At 37.4% G+C, this 19,075-nt stretch overlaps 1 protein-coding gene across 10 annotated transcripts in view; it reads left to right on the top strand.

Annotated features, from left to right (window-relative positions):
- Positions 1–19,075, top strand: part of LOC121381155 (calpain-1 catalytic subunit-like) — a 42,489-nt gene that overhangs the window by 2,420 nt on the left and 20,994 nt on the right. For 9 of the 10 annotated variants that reach the window (XM_041510323.1, XM_041510321.1, XM_041510325.1 and 6 more), the window contains 4 exons: positions 3,203–3,337; positions 7,630–7,808; positions 13,384–13,561; positions 14,488–14,544. In XM_041510323.1, coding sequence (XP_041366257.1) covers positions 3,203–3,337; positions 7,630–7,808; positions 13,384–13,561; positions 14,488–14,544 — 549 coding nt within the window. The remainder of the gene's footprint in view (positions 1–3,202; positions 3,338–7,629; positions 7,809–13,383; positions 13,562–14,487; positions 14,545–19,075) is intronic. The other variant, XM_041510326.1, reaches the window with a different exon arrangement.

The raw sequence follows: 19,075 nt of genomic DNA, 5'->3' as shown, positions 1-19,075 counted from the left end.
ATCGCAACGCATGTTCATTGATTCGTAAGAAAAAAAAGAGAGAGAAAAACATTATTATCTGTTCTTGGGTAATTCGAGTGTCCTCTTAAGCTCTGTGAATATGCCGAATTAAGGTTAGAGATTACTCTATGTAACATATTGCAAATTTTTTATAATTAAAAGATTGCCAACTAGTGTGTCCTAAATGCACACATTTTTCTCAATCATATATAGCATGGCATGCTGGAGGACACTCGTACTAGATCGGAGACTGATAGTGTTCCAGCGATGCTACCTTTTCTTTCTTTCTTTCTTTCTTTCTTTCTTTTCTTTCTTTCTTTTTCTTTTTTTCAGGGGGAGTGGAATAGGGTGTGAGTGGACTAACTAAACAAAACAAATGTGCACTTTTGAGTAGAAGTATGAACTTCAGCAGAATTATAGTTTTACTAATTCTGAAAACATTTGGATATGGATCCAAGTCAGCAGCCACTCCTGGAGCCGGCGACGGCCATTTTGCAAAAATGGCCACCAGTCCAATACTTTAACCTTAAAGAACAGCCAAACTAGTCCAAATATGTGTCATATTATTATGTAATGAACACTTATAAGAAGTCACAGATTGCCTATCCACTGATGACCTTGAAAATAGTAGTACTATACAGCCTATACTCGTGGTTGTTTTATGAAAATGTTAACAGTAATATTATCTTTTGACGTAATGACGTTTCGGTTCTAATAAAATAAACCTGTTTTCGGGGGTTGTTTTCCATCGTAAAACGTGTGTGTATGTGGGGTGGGTTTTTTTTTTTTTTTTTTTTGGGGGGGGGGGGGGGAGCAGAGACATTTGCACGTTGTTCCCTCCAACCCCACCAAATGACGCCCATGCCTCCTTGAAGATGTTCCCCAAATCTGCATTTAGAGATGTAAGCTAGTTAACCTCTTTTATTAAAAGTGTTGGTGATGTAACTTTCCCTTGTGATATGCCATTTACTATTTCTGTTTTGTTGAAGACGTGTCCATTTACTCTGACTACTAATGTTCTGTCGTGGATAAAGTCATTTATGAAGTTGAACACGTTCCCTTTTATTGCGTTTTGCGCGTGTTTTTTCTGATAGGCCTTTACGCCAAACCATGTCAAAGGCTTTTTCTATATCTACAAAGATTGTGATTACTTTTTCGGATTTTCGGAATGCGTCGTTTATTAGTTAGTGCCGTGGGTCAGACCAGCTTTATTAACGGCAGAGGACGAGGATGCCAAGTGGGTGCAGGGAAGTACACAGAGACTGCACCCGTGGGGGACGTTGAGACAGGTAGGCAATGGTGTGGACAGCTCAGAAAACAGAGAAGTCGGAGGAAACTGACAGAAAGGGTCGAAACAGACTGAAATCGTGGGAGAAATTGGAAATGTTTTGGCTGTGGGAATATTGATAAACGGTATTTATTTAGAAGCATAGTATGTCCCATAAGGTTTATTTTTATTTTTATATGTCCAGTTCAGATTTGTCTAATAGACGTCTCGGACTATCCAACCACTCGGACTCCTTTACCAGTGTAGTAGCCATGTCAGCTATTTCAAGACGTACTGAGTCAATGGTGGAAGGTACACAGTATTACTTCTTGGTGTGAATAGTGGGAGAAAGATTTGTACACATTGCTAGCAAGGCTGCAGTCTTGTTTCCTGTCTTTGGTATTTCATCAATCAAAACCCTGTTTGAGTGCTGCATAATTGATATGCTTGTTCCATAGCTCATGATGGAATCTGCCGAGATAGTCCTGCGCGGATTGTGGTCAATGTTGTCGACTGCAGTGGCTGTTTGCAGGTTTGGTGGATACACACTGTCATTGTAACACTAGATGTAAACAGAAACTAAAAGACACAGAACCTCAAAAATAAACTAGACGTCGTTTCAAGGCTTTCACTAGTTTAGTCGTACATAGCTTTCAGTTAGAGAATAATTTCTATGTGACTAACTTTAGACATAAATAACACTAACAGCATTTCAACCGGTGGCCCTTTTGGAAAATATGACCTTCAAAATTGCATACATTGAAAATGAATGATGCAACAAACTATATAATGTAATATATAATGTAATTGATTTCGTTGCGTATTTCCATGAAATCTTTAAATGTTAAAACTTACTTTTATGCAAACCATCACTTTGAACACAACCAGTTCTGTTTGTCATCTTTCGAGTTGTCAGTTATTTTAATACTAGATGTACGGCTAACCTGAGCTACGTAAGGGAAAGTTTAAATGGGTTGTCGTGGTCTTTTACTGGGCTTTGTCCCCAAAATATGACTTCAGCCATATATATATAGCTACTTCTGTAGATAAAAAGATGGTGGCCTCCATTACAGTTGTATTTATGGAATTCAGCTTTGTACGCAAGATTTAGCACGATGTGTGTACGGTAAGCGATTGGGCATGAGCGCTCGCAAATATTTGCGATGTGCGGATTCGGGTAAGTAAAAAAAAAAAAAAAAAAAAGAAAGAAAGAAAAGAAAATCGGCAGTACAATCCAAAAGAGGAGAAGCGGTCAGAATAAAGGGAAACAGTTAAAACGGTGTTGGTAAAACAACAATCCCGAACTTGCTCAGAGAAATGTTGCCGTTGAGCCAACCTTAAGAACCAATGCAGTTTTATTTCAGTGATCAACTTATATTTCAGCTAAAATCATTTATTAAATGTATACCAAGTGAGCTTACACGTACTGTTAAAATATTGAGCCCTGTTTAGGCAAACAGAGTTTCTTACACACCCATTGGTGAGAACATTATTCGTTATTTTTGGTAACACATACTTGTCTACACATATACGTGTGTTAACAATTTCACGACATACGACTGGCTAATCCTAGGTGACGACCAGGTCACCAGTGCCATACATCCAATAATAAAAAAGCCCCAGCACGATTGAAATCTATTACACCATTTAACTTACAACTCGTTGTTTAAAACCATTTTAAAACAGCTCGTAAGATAAATGGTATCCAACGGCCACTCATGTATATATATATTATTCTCTATTTTAAAAATTATTATTATTATTATTAATTTATTATTATTTATTATTGAATTTTGTGATGATATAACAGAATATTTTTATGGATGTTGTTGAATGTTTTTTTAAAAATTATTATTATTATTTAATTAATTTATTTTTGTGTGTGTTGCTGGTTTCAATTTGTTGAAAGATTTTTATCTTCTTTTTTTTTCACAGGAAATTTATTATAATCCCGATCTGTATACACATAATAAAGCCAAATATGCCTGTGGTCCGACTCAAGATAGAACGAATAAAGTCATGTCCGTAATTGCTGCCCTATCAGAATTTAATGAAAACCAGATTTACAAGGTACGTAAGAATGATATTTTATAGCATGAGATATGAATTGAATATTTAGCTATGTCTTAAAATGGTGAAGGAATTGTAAACGACTTCTCCTAACTCATACTTAAAAAATATTTTATCTGGCTCATTTTTTTTGGTACTGAAATGAATGAATTTTCATCCATTCAATTTTGGTTCCATCATCCGCTCTGCTTCTGTTGGCAACGGCAGAATCCGACATACTCTGCTTGGAATTAGCAACTGCCGTCATCCAGTCAGCAGGAGTGAACAGTTCAGAATGTTTCGTTGCTTTCTCGATAACAGCATGCACACAATATCCTTCCATCTGTGAGTGTCCTCGCTCAAAGTAGTTGTGAGTTATTTTCCTGGTCGGGAGATTGATGACAGAATAAAGGCACATAACTGAAAAAGGAAGATTCAGCTGTTGTCCTGTGCAGCTATCTGGGTAGTAGATGACCTCATCTTTCTCACCAACAGAAGTATTGTTTTGGAATACACAGCTGGCAATCTCACATCTTCCACGTTTGGCCACTGTTTCATCCCACATATAACATGTAGCTTTTTTAGAAACTAGGTTGTACATGGAAAAGATGTATGTCGCAATTTTTGGGCTGTAATAAAAGTCACTCACATTTGACTTGGGTGTAGTGAGGACCTTTTGAAGATCAAAATTGAACACAGCTATATCTGGGTTAGAAAGAGACCTTTCTTTGTCTCGACATTTGTCTTCTCTCACTTCTTGTTTACGCCTGTTGTGATAATTGAATTTGGCTTCATTCAGAGTCTTATCACTTTCAGACATTTGGTGATATGCAGAACAAAATGAACATTTGTCCTTTTTAGGAACATGAAACCTAAGTTGAATTAGCATACAAATGTTGTGTCAGAGGTGTGCGTTTGGTGGATGCGCATTGCTGAACATACAACTTGTACATTTTGTTCACTGACAAATCAGAAAACAGGTATTCACTTTGCGATGTGGAACGACAATAATGTGATTGGATCTTTGGAAAATATATAATGTGATCCCTAATTAAGTCTCTATCTGCTGCTGGTATTTTGTTGACTGGGGATTTTTTTCCTCTTTTGTCACTCTCCTCGAGTGTATAGTATGCAGTTTTTTCACCAATTGCTAACGTTTTTAGGAACAACTGTTTACAAACCTGCTGATTTTCTTCTCAATTTCGCAAAACATATTCATAACTGTATTTCCTACGGGATTCTTCACGACTTGTTGTCGACCTCTTTTTGACAAGTTTCTTCATATTCTGTTTGAGAAAGTCTCTTTGTCTTTCAAAACCAAGTTTCCAGTAAAAATGAAAAACATTGAATCTTTTTTTCTGGTGAAAAAGCTCTTCAGTTATATTTGCATTTGCATGACACATCCTCACATTGTTTCATCAGAACATGTTTCCCTCGAGTATTAACATATTCCTTTCACTCGTTTTTTCGTCTTTTACGCAATTCATTCTTCCACTGGCTAGGATTGCAAGTTCTCACTCGGAAAATCCTCGTTTTGGTGAATTCAACCCCTGATGAAGTATTATCGCTGACCGTATCTTGTGGTACTGGTCCTTGTTCAGTATTTGATGACTCGTCATGACAGAATCTCTTTTTGGGTGGAGGCAAGTATTCTTCTCCTGAGGAATCATCTGAAAAGCTGAGCTCCTGTATGACACGTTTTGCCTTCTCTTTGGTGCTACGAGAATTATTTGCTGATGATGTTCCTGGTTCTGCTGACATCCCCCTTGGGTTTACTTCATTACTCTCCAGAATACCTGAGGTATGCACTAGTGTTTCGGATAAACCAGATGAATCAAGCAAACTTATATTGATATCCTCTAATGAAGAAAATGTGTCTAGAATATCATTGGTTTGGGATACATTGGTTGTTAAATGTTTGGCAAATTCAGAAAGTTGAATATCATCGTTTGATTCCACAAAGGAATCATTCAAGTGTAGTTCCTTCAAATATTCTATGTGCAAATTTCCGATGGGGGTATATGCTGAATATCAAATCCGAAAGACATTAACACTGCACTATGTCCAGGGCTTGTGTGTGCTATGTCATATTCAGGTTCTGCTGTGTGTGCCGTGTCACGTTCAGGTTCTGCTGTGTGTGCCGTGTCAAGTTCATGTTCTGTTGTGTGTTCTGTGTCATGTTCAGGTTTTGTTGTGTGTGCTGTGTTATGTTCAGGTTCTGTTGTGAGTGTCATGTCCGTTGTATATCTTGTGTAATGTTCATGTTCTGTTGTGTGTGCCGTGTCATGTTCATGTTCTGCTGAGTGTGCTGTGTCATGTTCAGGTTCTGCTGTTTGTGCCGTGTCATGTTTAGGTTCTGTTGTGTATGTTGTGTATGCCATGTCACGTGTAGGTTCTGTTGTGAGTGTCATGTCACGTTCAGGTTCTGTTGTGAGTGTCATGTCACGTGCAGGTTCTGTTGTGAGTGTCATGTCACATGCAGGTTCTGTTGTGTGTGCCATGTCACGTGCAGGTTCTGTTGTGTGTGCCATGTCACGTTCAGGTTCTGTTGTGTGTGCCATGTCATGTTCAGGTTCTGCTGTGTGTGCCATGCCATGTTCAGGTTATGTTGTGTGTGTGTGTGTGTGTGTGTGTGTGTGTGTGTGTGTGTGTGTGTGTGTGTGTGTGTGTGTGTATGTGTGTGGGTTCTGCTGTGTGTAATGTTCAGGTTCTGCTGTGTGTGCCATGTCACGTTCAGGTTCTGTTGTGAGTGTCATGTCCGTTGTGTATCTTGTGTCATGTTCATGTTCTGTTGTGTGTGCCGTGTCATGTTCAGGTTCTGTTGTGTGTGCCATGTCACGTTCAGGTTCTGTTGTGTGTGTGTGTGTGTGTGTGTGTGTGTGTGTGTGTGTGTGTGTGTGTGTGTGTGATGTTCAGGTTCTGCCGTGTGTGCCATGTCATGTTCAGGTTCTGTTGTGTGTGTTGTGTCATGTTCAGGTTCTGTTGTGTGTGTTGTGTCATGTTCAGGTTCTGTTGTGAGTGCCATGTAACGTTCAGGTTATGTTGTGTGTGCTGTGCCATGTTCAGGTTATGTTGTGTGTGCTGTGTCATGTTCAGGTTCTGTTGTGAGTGCCATGTAACGTTCAGGTTCTGTTGTGTGTGCTGTGTCATGTTCAGATTTTGTTGTGTGTGCTGTGTAATGTTCAGGTTCTGTTGTGCGTGCTGTATTATGTTCAGGTTCTGTTGTGAGTGCCATGTAACGTTCAGGTTCTGTTGTGTATGTTGTGCTATGTTCAGGTTCTGTTGTGTGTGCTTTGTCATGTTTAGGTTCTGTTGTGTGTGCCGTGTCATGTCCAGGTTCTGTTGTGTATGTTGTGTCATGTTTAGGTTATGTTGTGTGTGGTGTGTCATGTCCAGGTTCTGTTGTGTATGTTGTGTCATGTTTAGGTTCTGTTGTGTGTGCCGTGTCATGTTTAGGTTCTGATGTTTGTGCTGTGTCATGTTTAGGTTCTGTTGTGTGTGCTGTCATGTTTAGGTTCTGGTGTGTGTGCTGTGTCATGTTTAGGTTCTGGTGTGTGTGCTGTGTCATGTTTAGGTTCTGGTGTGTGTGCTGTGTCATGTTCTGGTTCTGTTGTGTGTGCTGTATTATGTTCAGGTTATGTTGTGTGTGCTATGTCATGTTCAGGTTCTGTTGTGTGCACCATGTCATATTTGGTGTTTGTTGTGCTCGTTCCAGATGTTGTAGTGTGAACCAACTGTCTCAATGGAATGTCATCAGAATCGGATTTGTTTTTAATTTGTTGTCATGTATGTTTAACCTTCTTATATTTGTTTTTGTTGATATGTTTTCGTTTCCCTGGCATTCTGTCGTTGGATGTGTTCGATAAATTTAATGTTAGTCAAATTCAGTTTATTCGGCGTGTAACCCTATGTCTGATTACACTATGTTAGTGTGAATCTGGTGTTATATAAAATAGGTGTTTCTATATAGCTCTGTAATGCCAACACGTAATAATGTCCTATAGATCTAAGACTGCTAGAAGACAGGTCTTGATAACTGAAACATATAATTATGTATATCTACATCAGTGTAATTATGCTTGCACGTTGGTCGTATCTGCCACATACGACATTATTATTAATTAAAATGTTATCTACAGATACGACCAACAAAATGATTAAAACGTTGCTTCTAGAAAGACTTCAAAATCGAGCATGCACATCAGGAAAATTCACCAAATCACTTTTATACATATACGATACATACAAACCAGCATACCATGCAAACAGCATGTAACTATAATTTCATTTATACTTACATGTTGTCTTTGCAGGTTTTGCAATATGGTAGCTGGGATGCTAGAAAGGGAATTGTGACGTGCAAGTTTTACGTACTTGGACATTGGCATTATGTGTACTGTGATGATTTCCTCCCGGTAGTGAACGGCTCTACGATTTGGGGGTCACTGCAAGACGACGTGTGGGTCCCATTGTTGGTAAAATGCTTCGCAAGGTATTATTGAATCTCGGCTGTTATTTAAAATAACAATACTGAACAATAAAAGAAATTCAATTCACGATAATATGCTGATAGTTCAGCCAGTTTGCTCCTTTTTTTTGTTTACTACTGGATAATTCACACTTTTTAGAAGCCAGTGTTTTGTTAATCCTTTCAATGCAGTCTGATTTCAGTAGTCCTGCACCAGATGCACTGCTTAAAAAGATCCAGTGCAACTGTACCGCAAGATGCAGCACACTGAAATGTACCTGCAAAAACCATGGGCTTGAATGCACATGGTCAAGATTGCAACTGTGATGGTGTCACAGTATGGTCCAAGAGCCAGTTTCAGATGATGATGAAACTAAAGACTAAGTGACCGACATTTAAATTAAGACAAAACTACGTCATGACGTCATTTTTGACGTCATGGAGTCTTTCTCGGCGTCATGACATCATATGGAACACTTCTGTCACCTTCAGGAAATATACCTTTTGTAATATAATGAATATTACAGGTAATCTTCACACTTAAAATGGTGAGACATTGTTGAATTCAACAGATATGAGTAGATTTTAGCTATTTTTTAATATTGCCGGCCATCTTTTTTGACGTCATATGTAAACCCTTTCTGTTTGTCCGATGGTCTTCTCCACACCTTATGCTACAGAAAACCACCATAAAACGCTTTCTTGTTTTTTTTTTTTTGGGGGGGGGGGGGGGGGGGGGGGGGAGAGGTTATGCTACCCACAGTTAAATATTTGGATACAACTTTGCAAGTTGGAGGTATATGCCAACAAGAATAACCACAACATCTGTGTCTACTGTGCTGACCATAATAACTTTTGCTCCATTTTGCACAGCATCTGGAATATGTAGACACATTCTTGTATCCGCCGTCGAATTCTGGCATCTGCTTACTGCTGCACTTTGTGGATACTTAAAGGCTACTACATCATCTGCGAGTAAAGCAAACAGCTCTTGTTTATTATCCGAGTTATGCAGTTGTCTGTGAAGAAATCTTCTTCAACACTCCATTACGTCTTTTCTCACGTGTGGCCTCCTTCAGACATACATCCCAGACGACATCAATGTGCTTACAGCTTTGAAGTTGGTAAATGGTCCAGGGTGTGAAAATCTCCTCACTGTACTGGCCAACTGTTGAAGCATCTCGCGGAAGTGAGTTCACCTTTGCTGAGCCATCATATACGTTGGCATAAACACTAGATGGAACTTATGGTTTATCACAGGACAAGAGATCCAGTAGCTGGAATTTACAGCTTGTTAATCGAAGTTTGCCATGATCACTTGGAGATGGAGGCCAGGGGTGGTTTTTGTGCTTATAAATAGCTTCCAAGTTTCCAGGAGATGAACAACTGACTGTAGACATTTTTGAAGTCTTCCATTTGTTGTTTTATATTTGATTTAGTTCTTGCAGTGGGCTGTTTTAAGATCTGGATGTTATTCCATTTAATTAGATCATGGATGGATGGATTTATTTCAACCAAAACATTTACATATTCTTTGTACCTTTGTTTTCCTAGGTCTTCCATGTTGCGAAAAGTGTCTACTACAGCCTGGTCCACACAGTCATGGCTATCAAGTGACATGAGCTCCTGTAATTCCTTGGTAAATGGATTGCCCATGGAAATGATTGTTGCACAAAGCTTGTTTACCTGTGTCTGAACGGTTTGCTGTGCTGGAATGCTTTTTTTGTAACTCGATTAGAAGGCGAGCCTTTTCAGGACCAGCAACCATCCATCTCTTCAATGCTTTTGGGTTCTCTGTCAACCCAATAGCTCCACCTGAATCTTCTACGTTAGAATTGTTGATCGAAAACCTTCTCTGCCCTTTAGGAAAAACTCAAAAGCGCTTTAGCTGATCCATGATCGCTTCAGGGATGGTTTTCGTGTCTATCCAATGTAAAGGGACCCAGCGAGTGTAATTCTGGTGGTCAAGGATAAATAATCACGGTGTTAGTGTTCCTTGGACAGCAATGGACATCAATGTAGAGGGAAAGAGTTTGTTCATGGTGTGAATAAACAAAAATGAGGATCAGCACTTCTAACTGAAGTACAGGCTTCTTCTTCTCGCTGACAGTCAAAGTTATGTGGCACTTGAAGTTTCTGCCAGGCACCATGCTGAAGTTTTGGTTGTGTCAGAGGTGGGGGGGGGGGGGGGGGGGGGGCGTGTTGGTTATATGATACTATTATATCTTAATATGATACTAATACTAATATATACCATTCGCCATACCCTGAAATAATGGGTATTGACACTGGATGCACCTATCTAAGTCGTGTAGTTTCAAAGCTGTGCTGAAATGGATATTTTTTTTTAATGATGGTGTCGGTCATCATGGAATATAGACAAATCTCATTTTAATCATCATAAAGCTTGTATCACAACATTGTTTCACCCTGAAATGGTTGCATAGACATTGGTTCCACCACTGTGAGTCATTTAGTTTCACAGCTATGGTGGAAACAGATATTTCTGATAATGGCTGTGGCGACCATCTTGAAACATCATGTTCCGGTAGGGGTAGGTCGGGCACCTCCTTGTAGAAATATTTTATATGGCCAACTACCAATTATACCAAAATTCATGCTTTGCTCTAGTGTGTCACGATGTTTTTGCTAAAAAGGCATGTGAACCAACTGGGCTGTTTCTCATTTCAGCTAGTGGACCATAATTGGTATATCAGAGGCCTTGGTATGTGCTATCCTGTCTGTGGGGTGGTGCATATAAAAGATTGCTGAGCTACTAGAAAAATGTAGCAGGTTTCCTCTAAGACTATAGTATGTCAAAATCACCAAATGTGTGACATCCAATAGCCGATGATTAACACATCAATGTGCTCTTAGTGGTTTTGTTAAAAAAAACCCAAAACAATTACGTATAAATTTGTTTTTTAACATTAAGAGTATTATTTTATTATATCTATTGTAAAGGGGAAAATGTGTTCTCATCTATCACACATATCGAGGCCTTCCTAGCAGTATTTTGTATACTGAACAGGTGTTTAACGAACATAATCTGGAGCGCTTCTGTGAGCATTTGTTTCCACCCAGAACATAATTTACCAAATTTTATTATCAGTCATCAAAGTTAACTGGATGCTGTGAATGCCTTTTAACATGTAGTTATAAAGCTAAAGTTTTGTTTTTGTTTTATGACTCCACTTGAGCACATTGATAAATTAATCAACGTCGTTAGGATGTCCATCATTTGGTTATTAACAGTTTTCCATTAGCAGCATTATTATGCATTTTCCCCACATAGGACAGCACATATCGTGGGATTTAATGGGACATTGTTTTTGTGACAAGATACAGTTATCATATTAAGCACTTATACATAGCACTAATAACTATACTTTAATATTATATTTCAATGTGTTTTACAAATTTTGTTTAACTAACATCATTATTTCAAAGGGACCGGCCTCGGTGGCGTCGTGGCAGGCCATCGGTCTACAGGCTGGTAGGTACTGGGTTCGGATCCCAGTCGAGGCATGGGATTTTTAATCGAGATACCGACTCCAAACTCTGAGTGAGTGCTCCGCAAGGCTCAATGGGTAGGTGTAAACCACTTGCACCGACCAGTGATCCATAACTGGTTCAACAAAGGCCATGGTTTGTGCTATCCTGCCTGTGGGAAGCGCAAATAAAAGATCCCTTGCTGCCTGTCGTAAAAAGAGTAGCCTATGTGGCGACAGCGGGTTTCCTCTAAAAACAGTGTCAGAATGACCATATGTTTGACGTTCAATAGCCGATGATAAGATAAAAAATCAATGTGCTCTAGCGGCGTCGTTAAATAAAACAAACTTTACTTTACTTTATTTCAAAGGAACAGTAAAGTCACCTTTCCTTTTCTCAATTTAATAAATAATGCGTTCTACTTAATGATTTTTGCAATACAGATTACACAAGTGAAACAATACGGGCCAATTGATAAACTGAAATGTCATGTTAACAAAAACAATACCCTGGGCCTAGATTGCAAAACTAAGGCATTAAATGATGTGCCCAAAATAAACACACCAAATTAAATACAAACAGGCTAAACTCAAAGCCACTTAAATATTTTTTTTGAATTAGATTAAAACACATGTAAGTTAAATGCATTTCTGAATAACTATAACCCATCAGCAGTTGTTAATGATATTGTGCTAAAAGACCTCTCTGTACTCCGCGAAAAATCCTGTTGTGCCTAAATTAGTGAGATCTAAAGCCCTGAGTACCGGTACCACTAATGCAACAGCTGTGAAGGTTGAAATATGTCTTAGATCAATTATATTTAACCATCAACATATTTATTTGGTTTTTACATCTATCACCATATCATGTTATACATACAGTACACAACATAAAAAAGTCAACCACAAATCCATAGTTTCGCAGTGTATTTATCCCCAGCAATAACTATCCAGAAGACAATTACATGTAGGCTGTACACAAACAAACAGGTGAAATGCCATTATGGTACTGAACAATAGAGTCTAGGTGGGAAAACCCCTGTTTCATATCAATTTTATTACCATTATTGCATGGCTTACATTGGATAACAACTTTTGGCGGACACAATTTAGTCCTTCAAAGTATAACAACAATTTCAGTTTGAAACATATTTTATAGCTTTTTAGAACAAATGCACATTACAACAATAATATATTTTTGCAATTTAAATGTAAATTTTCAGCAATTTCAGTGCTCAGTGTTTCAAGTACAGACTGATATTCACTTGTATCTCACAACTTCAATATCTGGCACACTGACACTGATTACTTATTTATTTACTATGGGACAATCATCATGAAACATGTGGAACTTTTGTTTCATCAATTGAATAAAAAATCAGGCACTTTTTTCCTGTTTCCATTTTGTAGTATGCGTGTCCTGTCACAACAAGATAATAAATCAGGCTCTGTCCAAGCAAATAAGCATGGCATGGCTTCTAGCTTCAATCCTTAAGGAACCGTAGCTGTTCTGTACCCGAAATGCAAAATTCAATTATAATATTCATGTAGCTAAGTTACTTTTTAAATCAACAAATAGGAAAGAACAGGATTGTCTGTTTAAAGACGCTTCATCAGATCCTATAGTATACATGTAGGTATTTTAGTATTTAGCATCTGACATATGGTATTTGTGGCACTTTGACTAGTGAGAAAAGAAACCTGCAGCTATTAATATTTAATAGTTCTTACTATGATATGATGAATGGACAGTTGGTAATATATTCCTTATTATTTCAGGGTAAGTGATTCTTATGATGCTATACCGAATGGACAGTGTTAGTGATATATTCCTTACTAGTTCCGATTCAGTGGTTCATGCGATGATATAATGAATGGACAGTTTCGTGATATATTATTCCTTACTATTTCAGGTACAGTGGTTCTTACGATGCCATAACGAATAGACAGTTTCGTGATATATTCCTTACTATTTCAGATTGAATGGTTCTTACAATGCAGTAAGGAATGGACAGTTTGGTGATGTATTCCTTACTATTTTAAGTTGAATGGTTCTTACAGTGCAGTAACGAATGGACAGTTTGGTGATATATTCCTTACTATTTCAGGTTGAATGGTTCTTACGATGCCATAAAGAATGGACAATTTGGTGATATATACTATACTATGACCGGAGGCGTGGTTGAGCGGCTGGACCATGACAGAAACTCAATACCTGAAAAGAGAATATTCCAACGCATCTCCGGTGCCCTAGCGTCTGATGCGTTGGTCTTGTGTTGTGTTCCAGTATGTTATTTATTGTCTCTGTACCCTGAAAATTAGTTTCCAATATTTCGAATTTAAAAAAAGGGTGGAGGGGGTAGAAAAACAAAGAAAACAAAGTCAAATATGTAGTAAGAGTGAGAAAAGGATCAGAATTATTAATTAATAATATTAATAAATTAATTAATAATTAAATAAAATAGCTTTCTTTTCGGACTTTTCCCTTGTATTTTATAAACATTAACACTTGTGGTTTTTTTACTTAGGATATGTATTTATTTATATCCACCTTGTTTAAGATATACAGGGGAATATAACCAGTTTAGTATGACACGGGTGTCATAACCATTTCACGCGATCAACAACTGACGTAATTTTTGGAGGCGACATCATAACATAATGTGGTTTCTCAGGCTTATCTCTGTGGTTGTGAAATATTGTAACCACTTACCAAAATGACATAATTTGTTCCTCTCCTTCTAGTTACGTTTGAAACCTTTTTGACATGGTCATTGTTATTCGTAAAACTAGTATTATTCTTACACTCTCATGTGATTCGTACTGATTTTACAAAATGGGTGTCAGAATTCATGAATTACCCTCGCTCTCACTTAGGAAATATGTTTCCTCTAATGACTACGTATCAGAATGGCCAAATGTTTGACATCCAGTAGCCAATGATTAATTAGTCAATGTGTTCCAGTGGTGTCATTAAAGTAAACATACTTTAACATTAATGAAATTAGCGTTAAGATCTCTTCGTAAAAGGGGCTCATCTCATTGGTAAAAATATAATGTGACGGTGTGTCTTTGTGAAAATACTGTTGTATTCCCAGTAAATTAATCTTTTTACATGTATTTAGCATACATTTGTTAATGCAGTGTACATTAGTGAAGTAACGAATATAGGGTGCGATTTTGTATTTAAAATATAAATATTTCTATTGCAGAATGACCAAAATGGATTGCAAGGAAAACATTCATACAGAGTAACTGGCGCTGGATGTGTAAGTACCAATAGTGGGGTGCCTTAACGCATCAATCGCTCCCTTCCCAGATATCAACCTGAAATTTGGCACACAGTTGTGTGATTCAAGTGATGGTATACTATTTGAAAATCCATTGTGACCATTTTTGGGTCTCTTTCACCGCGTCTATACTACTACTCCTTGGCGTAAATGGTTTTGCATATGGATTGAGTTCACTTCTGAACTACCAATAAGTGTCTTTTCCAGATTTACCACCAAATCATCGCGCACCGTACGTCGTCTTTTGTATTCCTTCCTCAACGTCTTAGTCTCTTTCCTAGTAGAGAAAAGATCATTACTTTGCAACAACAAATTGCGATGCAATCGTCTGATAGGTTCCTTTCCTTTTTCAGCATGTATTTCATACACTGGTGACTTGTCATTCATACACTTAACTACTGTGTGTACCGCTTCCTCCAAGAACAATCTCAATTTGCATGGACCTCCCTTTTCAGCGAAATTTCAACTAGGACTTGGTCGCCTGGACTTAAGGCAACACTGCAATATTTAGCATAAATCCTTTTCTCTTTTAACCCGGACTTTTCGGCATTCCGAGCAACAATTCTGTATGCATTTTCCATTTCCCTTTTTCCATTTCTGAACATATTCAACATGCCTGTATGTTTCTGGTTTCTTTGTCCCGCACCGTTCACCAAACATCACACAATTGGCAATCGGGATCGTCGACCTGTTAACAGCAGGTGATGGGAAAAACCGGTGGTACCATTCTTTATTGAGTTGTATGCATGTATTACTTTGTTCACATGAGATTTCCAATGAAGTTTATCATTCTTTGTCGAAGTTCGGAACATTCATAACAATGTTCAGTTGAAACATTCTACTTGCCCATAGCCCTATGGACAGGTGAAGTTCTGGTCGTCCCTCTACATACGTTATCAGCCTGAAGCCACTTGGAACAGCTCTAATAACCCTATCTATAATGTCCTCCTCTGTATAACACTTTCGTGAACCAGTATCTATCGGTCTCAGTAGACTGGCAATGGCCAATCCACCCTTTGAATCAACAACTCCGTGAATCTTGAAGTTTTTTTTTTTAAGAATGAACAATAGTGGTTTAGTCATGGTCAGTTTAGTTTCCAAGTCTGTTGAGACTCATGTTGATTAGCAGCTCATCTCTATTGCCTTCAGCTTTCCCTATATTTAACCGCCATCCCGGACGAGCCCCCAAATTGTTACTTCCCAAATGAATTCGTTCCCACGTAATTTGCATGAATAAGGTAGAAATTAATAAATTATAACTGAATTAAATTATCTTTGTATGTATTTTCTATATGTAATTAATTATAACTTGGCCTAAAAATAATAATGAAAGAATAATTTTAATAACATTTTTATATTGGAATGCCCCATTTGGTATTACTAAACATAGCCGATGTCACACACACGCACACACGCACACACACACACGCGCGCGCGCACACACACACACACACACATACACTACACTACAGGTAGTACTAAACCAAATAACTTCCGGGTGGGTCAAAGTTCAAGGTGCACCCAACTTTTGATAGAGAAGTGAACACCACAATTGGTTATAAATGTGAGTGTGTTGGTTGTAAAAAATAATAGTTTCACCTGGGTAAAATAAATGTGCAATTTTATTTCATCTAGTGCCAATGTGTCAAGTAGCCTTGTGCTTGAAACATGTATGGGGCACCTGTAAAAAAAAGTACTCGAATTTTGTGCGAAACTAGGGTAGTCATAGACGCTACCCGTTATCTCAGAAACGAGCAGCTTGAGCCCCATTTTTTTCTGATTCACTTTAAGTGTAAGGGGTGGTAGTATTTATATCCGTGGCGTTTATGTCGGTTGATACGTTGCAGGTAGGAGTTTTAGCCACATATGTTACTATTGTCGTCGATGGGATTTAATTTGGTAGTATACACCCTATAGCACATATTCAGTGCATAATAAAAAATATTATGATTTTGTCATTTTATTTAATTAAACTATACTGGTTGATTAATTAGCCATCACTCGATCATGCAAGTTCACAATGACCTTGACCGTGACAATAATCTCTGTACATGGTTCTGAATGGAGTTTGAATCAAAGTTAGCACTGAAGAAAAGTTGGTTTTGGCCTATAATTCATACTGTAAAGATTTCAATAATTTCTTTTTACATGGTATTTGACTTGCCATATACAACTGCTCTTAAATATGGTATTATATATAGGCAACCTGAACTAAGATTTTAATAGCAATTTATTTTTATATTAAAAATAGCATGTGCCAATAGTTTCCATTAACATTGTTAATTTTTTATGTATGAAATTCTGAAAACTCAAATTTGTAAAGAAGTTGATTTTTATTGTCATTTTGACATATTTATAGGGTGCTAAGTTATATTTTAGACAAATTTGTAGTTTTATGCAAAATTTTAAGTAAATTTGAAGAAAAACTTTACCAAAAACATAATTAAATTTGTTGTCACTATTGTGCCTTCTGTTCTTATTTGTACATAACAATAAGGTTGTTAAACATATACTTAGATGTCCAGATAATTTTTTTTTTAATAATCACTTAGTTAGCTCTCATGAAAAGCATTTTGAGTTTATACTAGATTCAGAACCAATTTTTTCAGATTTAATTATCTGCCTTGGATTAAGTTGATAATTTATTTTATTGTTAAAGCTGTATTACCTAATGTTACTAGCTAAATAAAATGCTGGATTACAGATTGTAGGAATACATCTAATGTACATATTGTATTCATCCGGATTAGAAAATAATGCAAGAAAATAGATGTTCGGGTAATTTTGTCATTTAAAAATAGTTTTTTTTCAGTAATTTATCAAAAATAAATGTGTTAAAGCTGCATGATTATTCCAGATATCACAACTATTAAAACCTCCAACTACAGTAGGCTATAAATAAAATATAGTCAGGAATATTGGTGGCTGCTAATAGTTTTGATGGTTCATTATGAAAATCAGCATGGCCGATGGATTGGAAATTCCCACACCTGGTAACTTGAAGACACCAACACCCAGCATACAGGATTTCCTCCCAACACTAATGTTCAGGACATTAAGTCATTACTTCATACAGGTACAGTCATGTTTGTGTTTCCTTCCTCAGACAGTGTATTTTTTTAATACTGATATTTCTTTGATGTGCCTGTCAAGGTCTTCATAATCTAGGGGTCAATCAAGTGCATGTGTTTTAATGGAATTCTTTAAAGGGGTAGAGGGTACTCTGACTATCTTTGTTGTCTCTACATATATACCTGAGTACACACACCCAACTGAAAGTAAATATCTTCAGGAGTTTTATTTTAAAACATTTTGTTGTTTAATATGACATATTGCATTTGTACAAAACTATATGCAATATATATGCTTTTTGAGGTGTACATTATATTAGGTTGCACTGTAGAAAACAACAGTTTCAGTGAGGTTGTCAGCTTATGTCAGAATACACTAGATCCTGGTTGTCATAAAGACACATAGCTGGACACTTTTTGAAAAATGTATGTTATCAGTATAGGTAGTACTAAACCAAATAACTTCCGGGTGGGTCAAAGTTCGAGGTGCACCCAACTTTTGATAGAGAAGTGAACACCACAAGTCCTGTGATTGGTTATAAATGTGAGTGTGTTGGTTGTAAAAAATAATAGTTTCACCTGGGTAAAAAAAATGTGCAATTTTATTTCATCTAGTGGCAATGTGTCAAGTAGCCTTGTGCTTGAAACATGTATGGGGCACCTGTAAAAAAACAGTACTCGAATTTCGTGCGAAACTAGGGTAGTCATAGACGCTACCCGTTTTCTCAGAAACGAGCAGCTTGACCCCCATTTTTTTCTGATTCACTTTAAGTGTAAGGGGTGGTAGTATTTATATCCGTGGCGTTTATGTCGGTTGATACGTTGCAGGTAGGAGTTTTAGCCACATATGTTACTATTGTCGTCTATGGGATTTGATTTGGTAGTATACACCCTACAGTACAGTATAGTACGGTACTCTTATAACGAATTGGTAGGGACCATGATAATTAATTCGCTGTACACATTTCAAGATGTTGGCCGTTTTCATTTCTAAAATCGACCATATTGAAGTTCTCTGATTTAAAATACCCTACATGTAGCATACACTAATTTTAACACAATTTACTATCCACAATAAACACCAAAAAAAAAAATGCAAAATAGAACTTCAAATCAAAAGTACATTTAATCACGTTTTTTTCCTTCAAAAAATTGTAATTTGTTTTTGCCTGCTTATTTAGCGGTAGCCTCATGACTTGCACGGCTGCCACGATGTCTTTCATTATGGTCATTTCGTTTGATGATAATTTGTCAAACAATATCATCGTGCGTTGGCTCCTCAGCGAAGATAATTTCTTAATCCTTCAGGGTGACAACATACGAAACCGGGGTCGCCACTTTACTGTACATTTCTTGAAGTGTAGCCAAATGGCGTATCGTCGTCAACGTTGTTTGAACTTTGTTGATTATCACAAGATCATGGTACTTCTGAAGCTGCC

This window comes from Gigantopelta aegis, chromosome 9 (assembly GCF_016097555.1).
Source record: "Gigantopelta aegis isolate Gae_Host chromosome 9, Gae_host_genome, whole genome shotgun sequence".
NCBI lineage: Eukaryota > Metazoa > Mollusca > Gastropoda > Neomphalida > Peltospiridae > Gigantopelta > Gigantopelta aegis.
The sequence above is the reverse complement of the archived record's forward strand: the minus strand, read 5'-3'. Positions and strand labels throughout refer to the sequence as shown.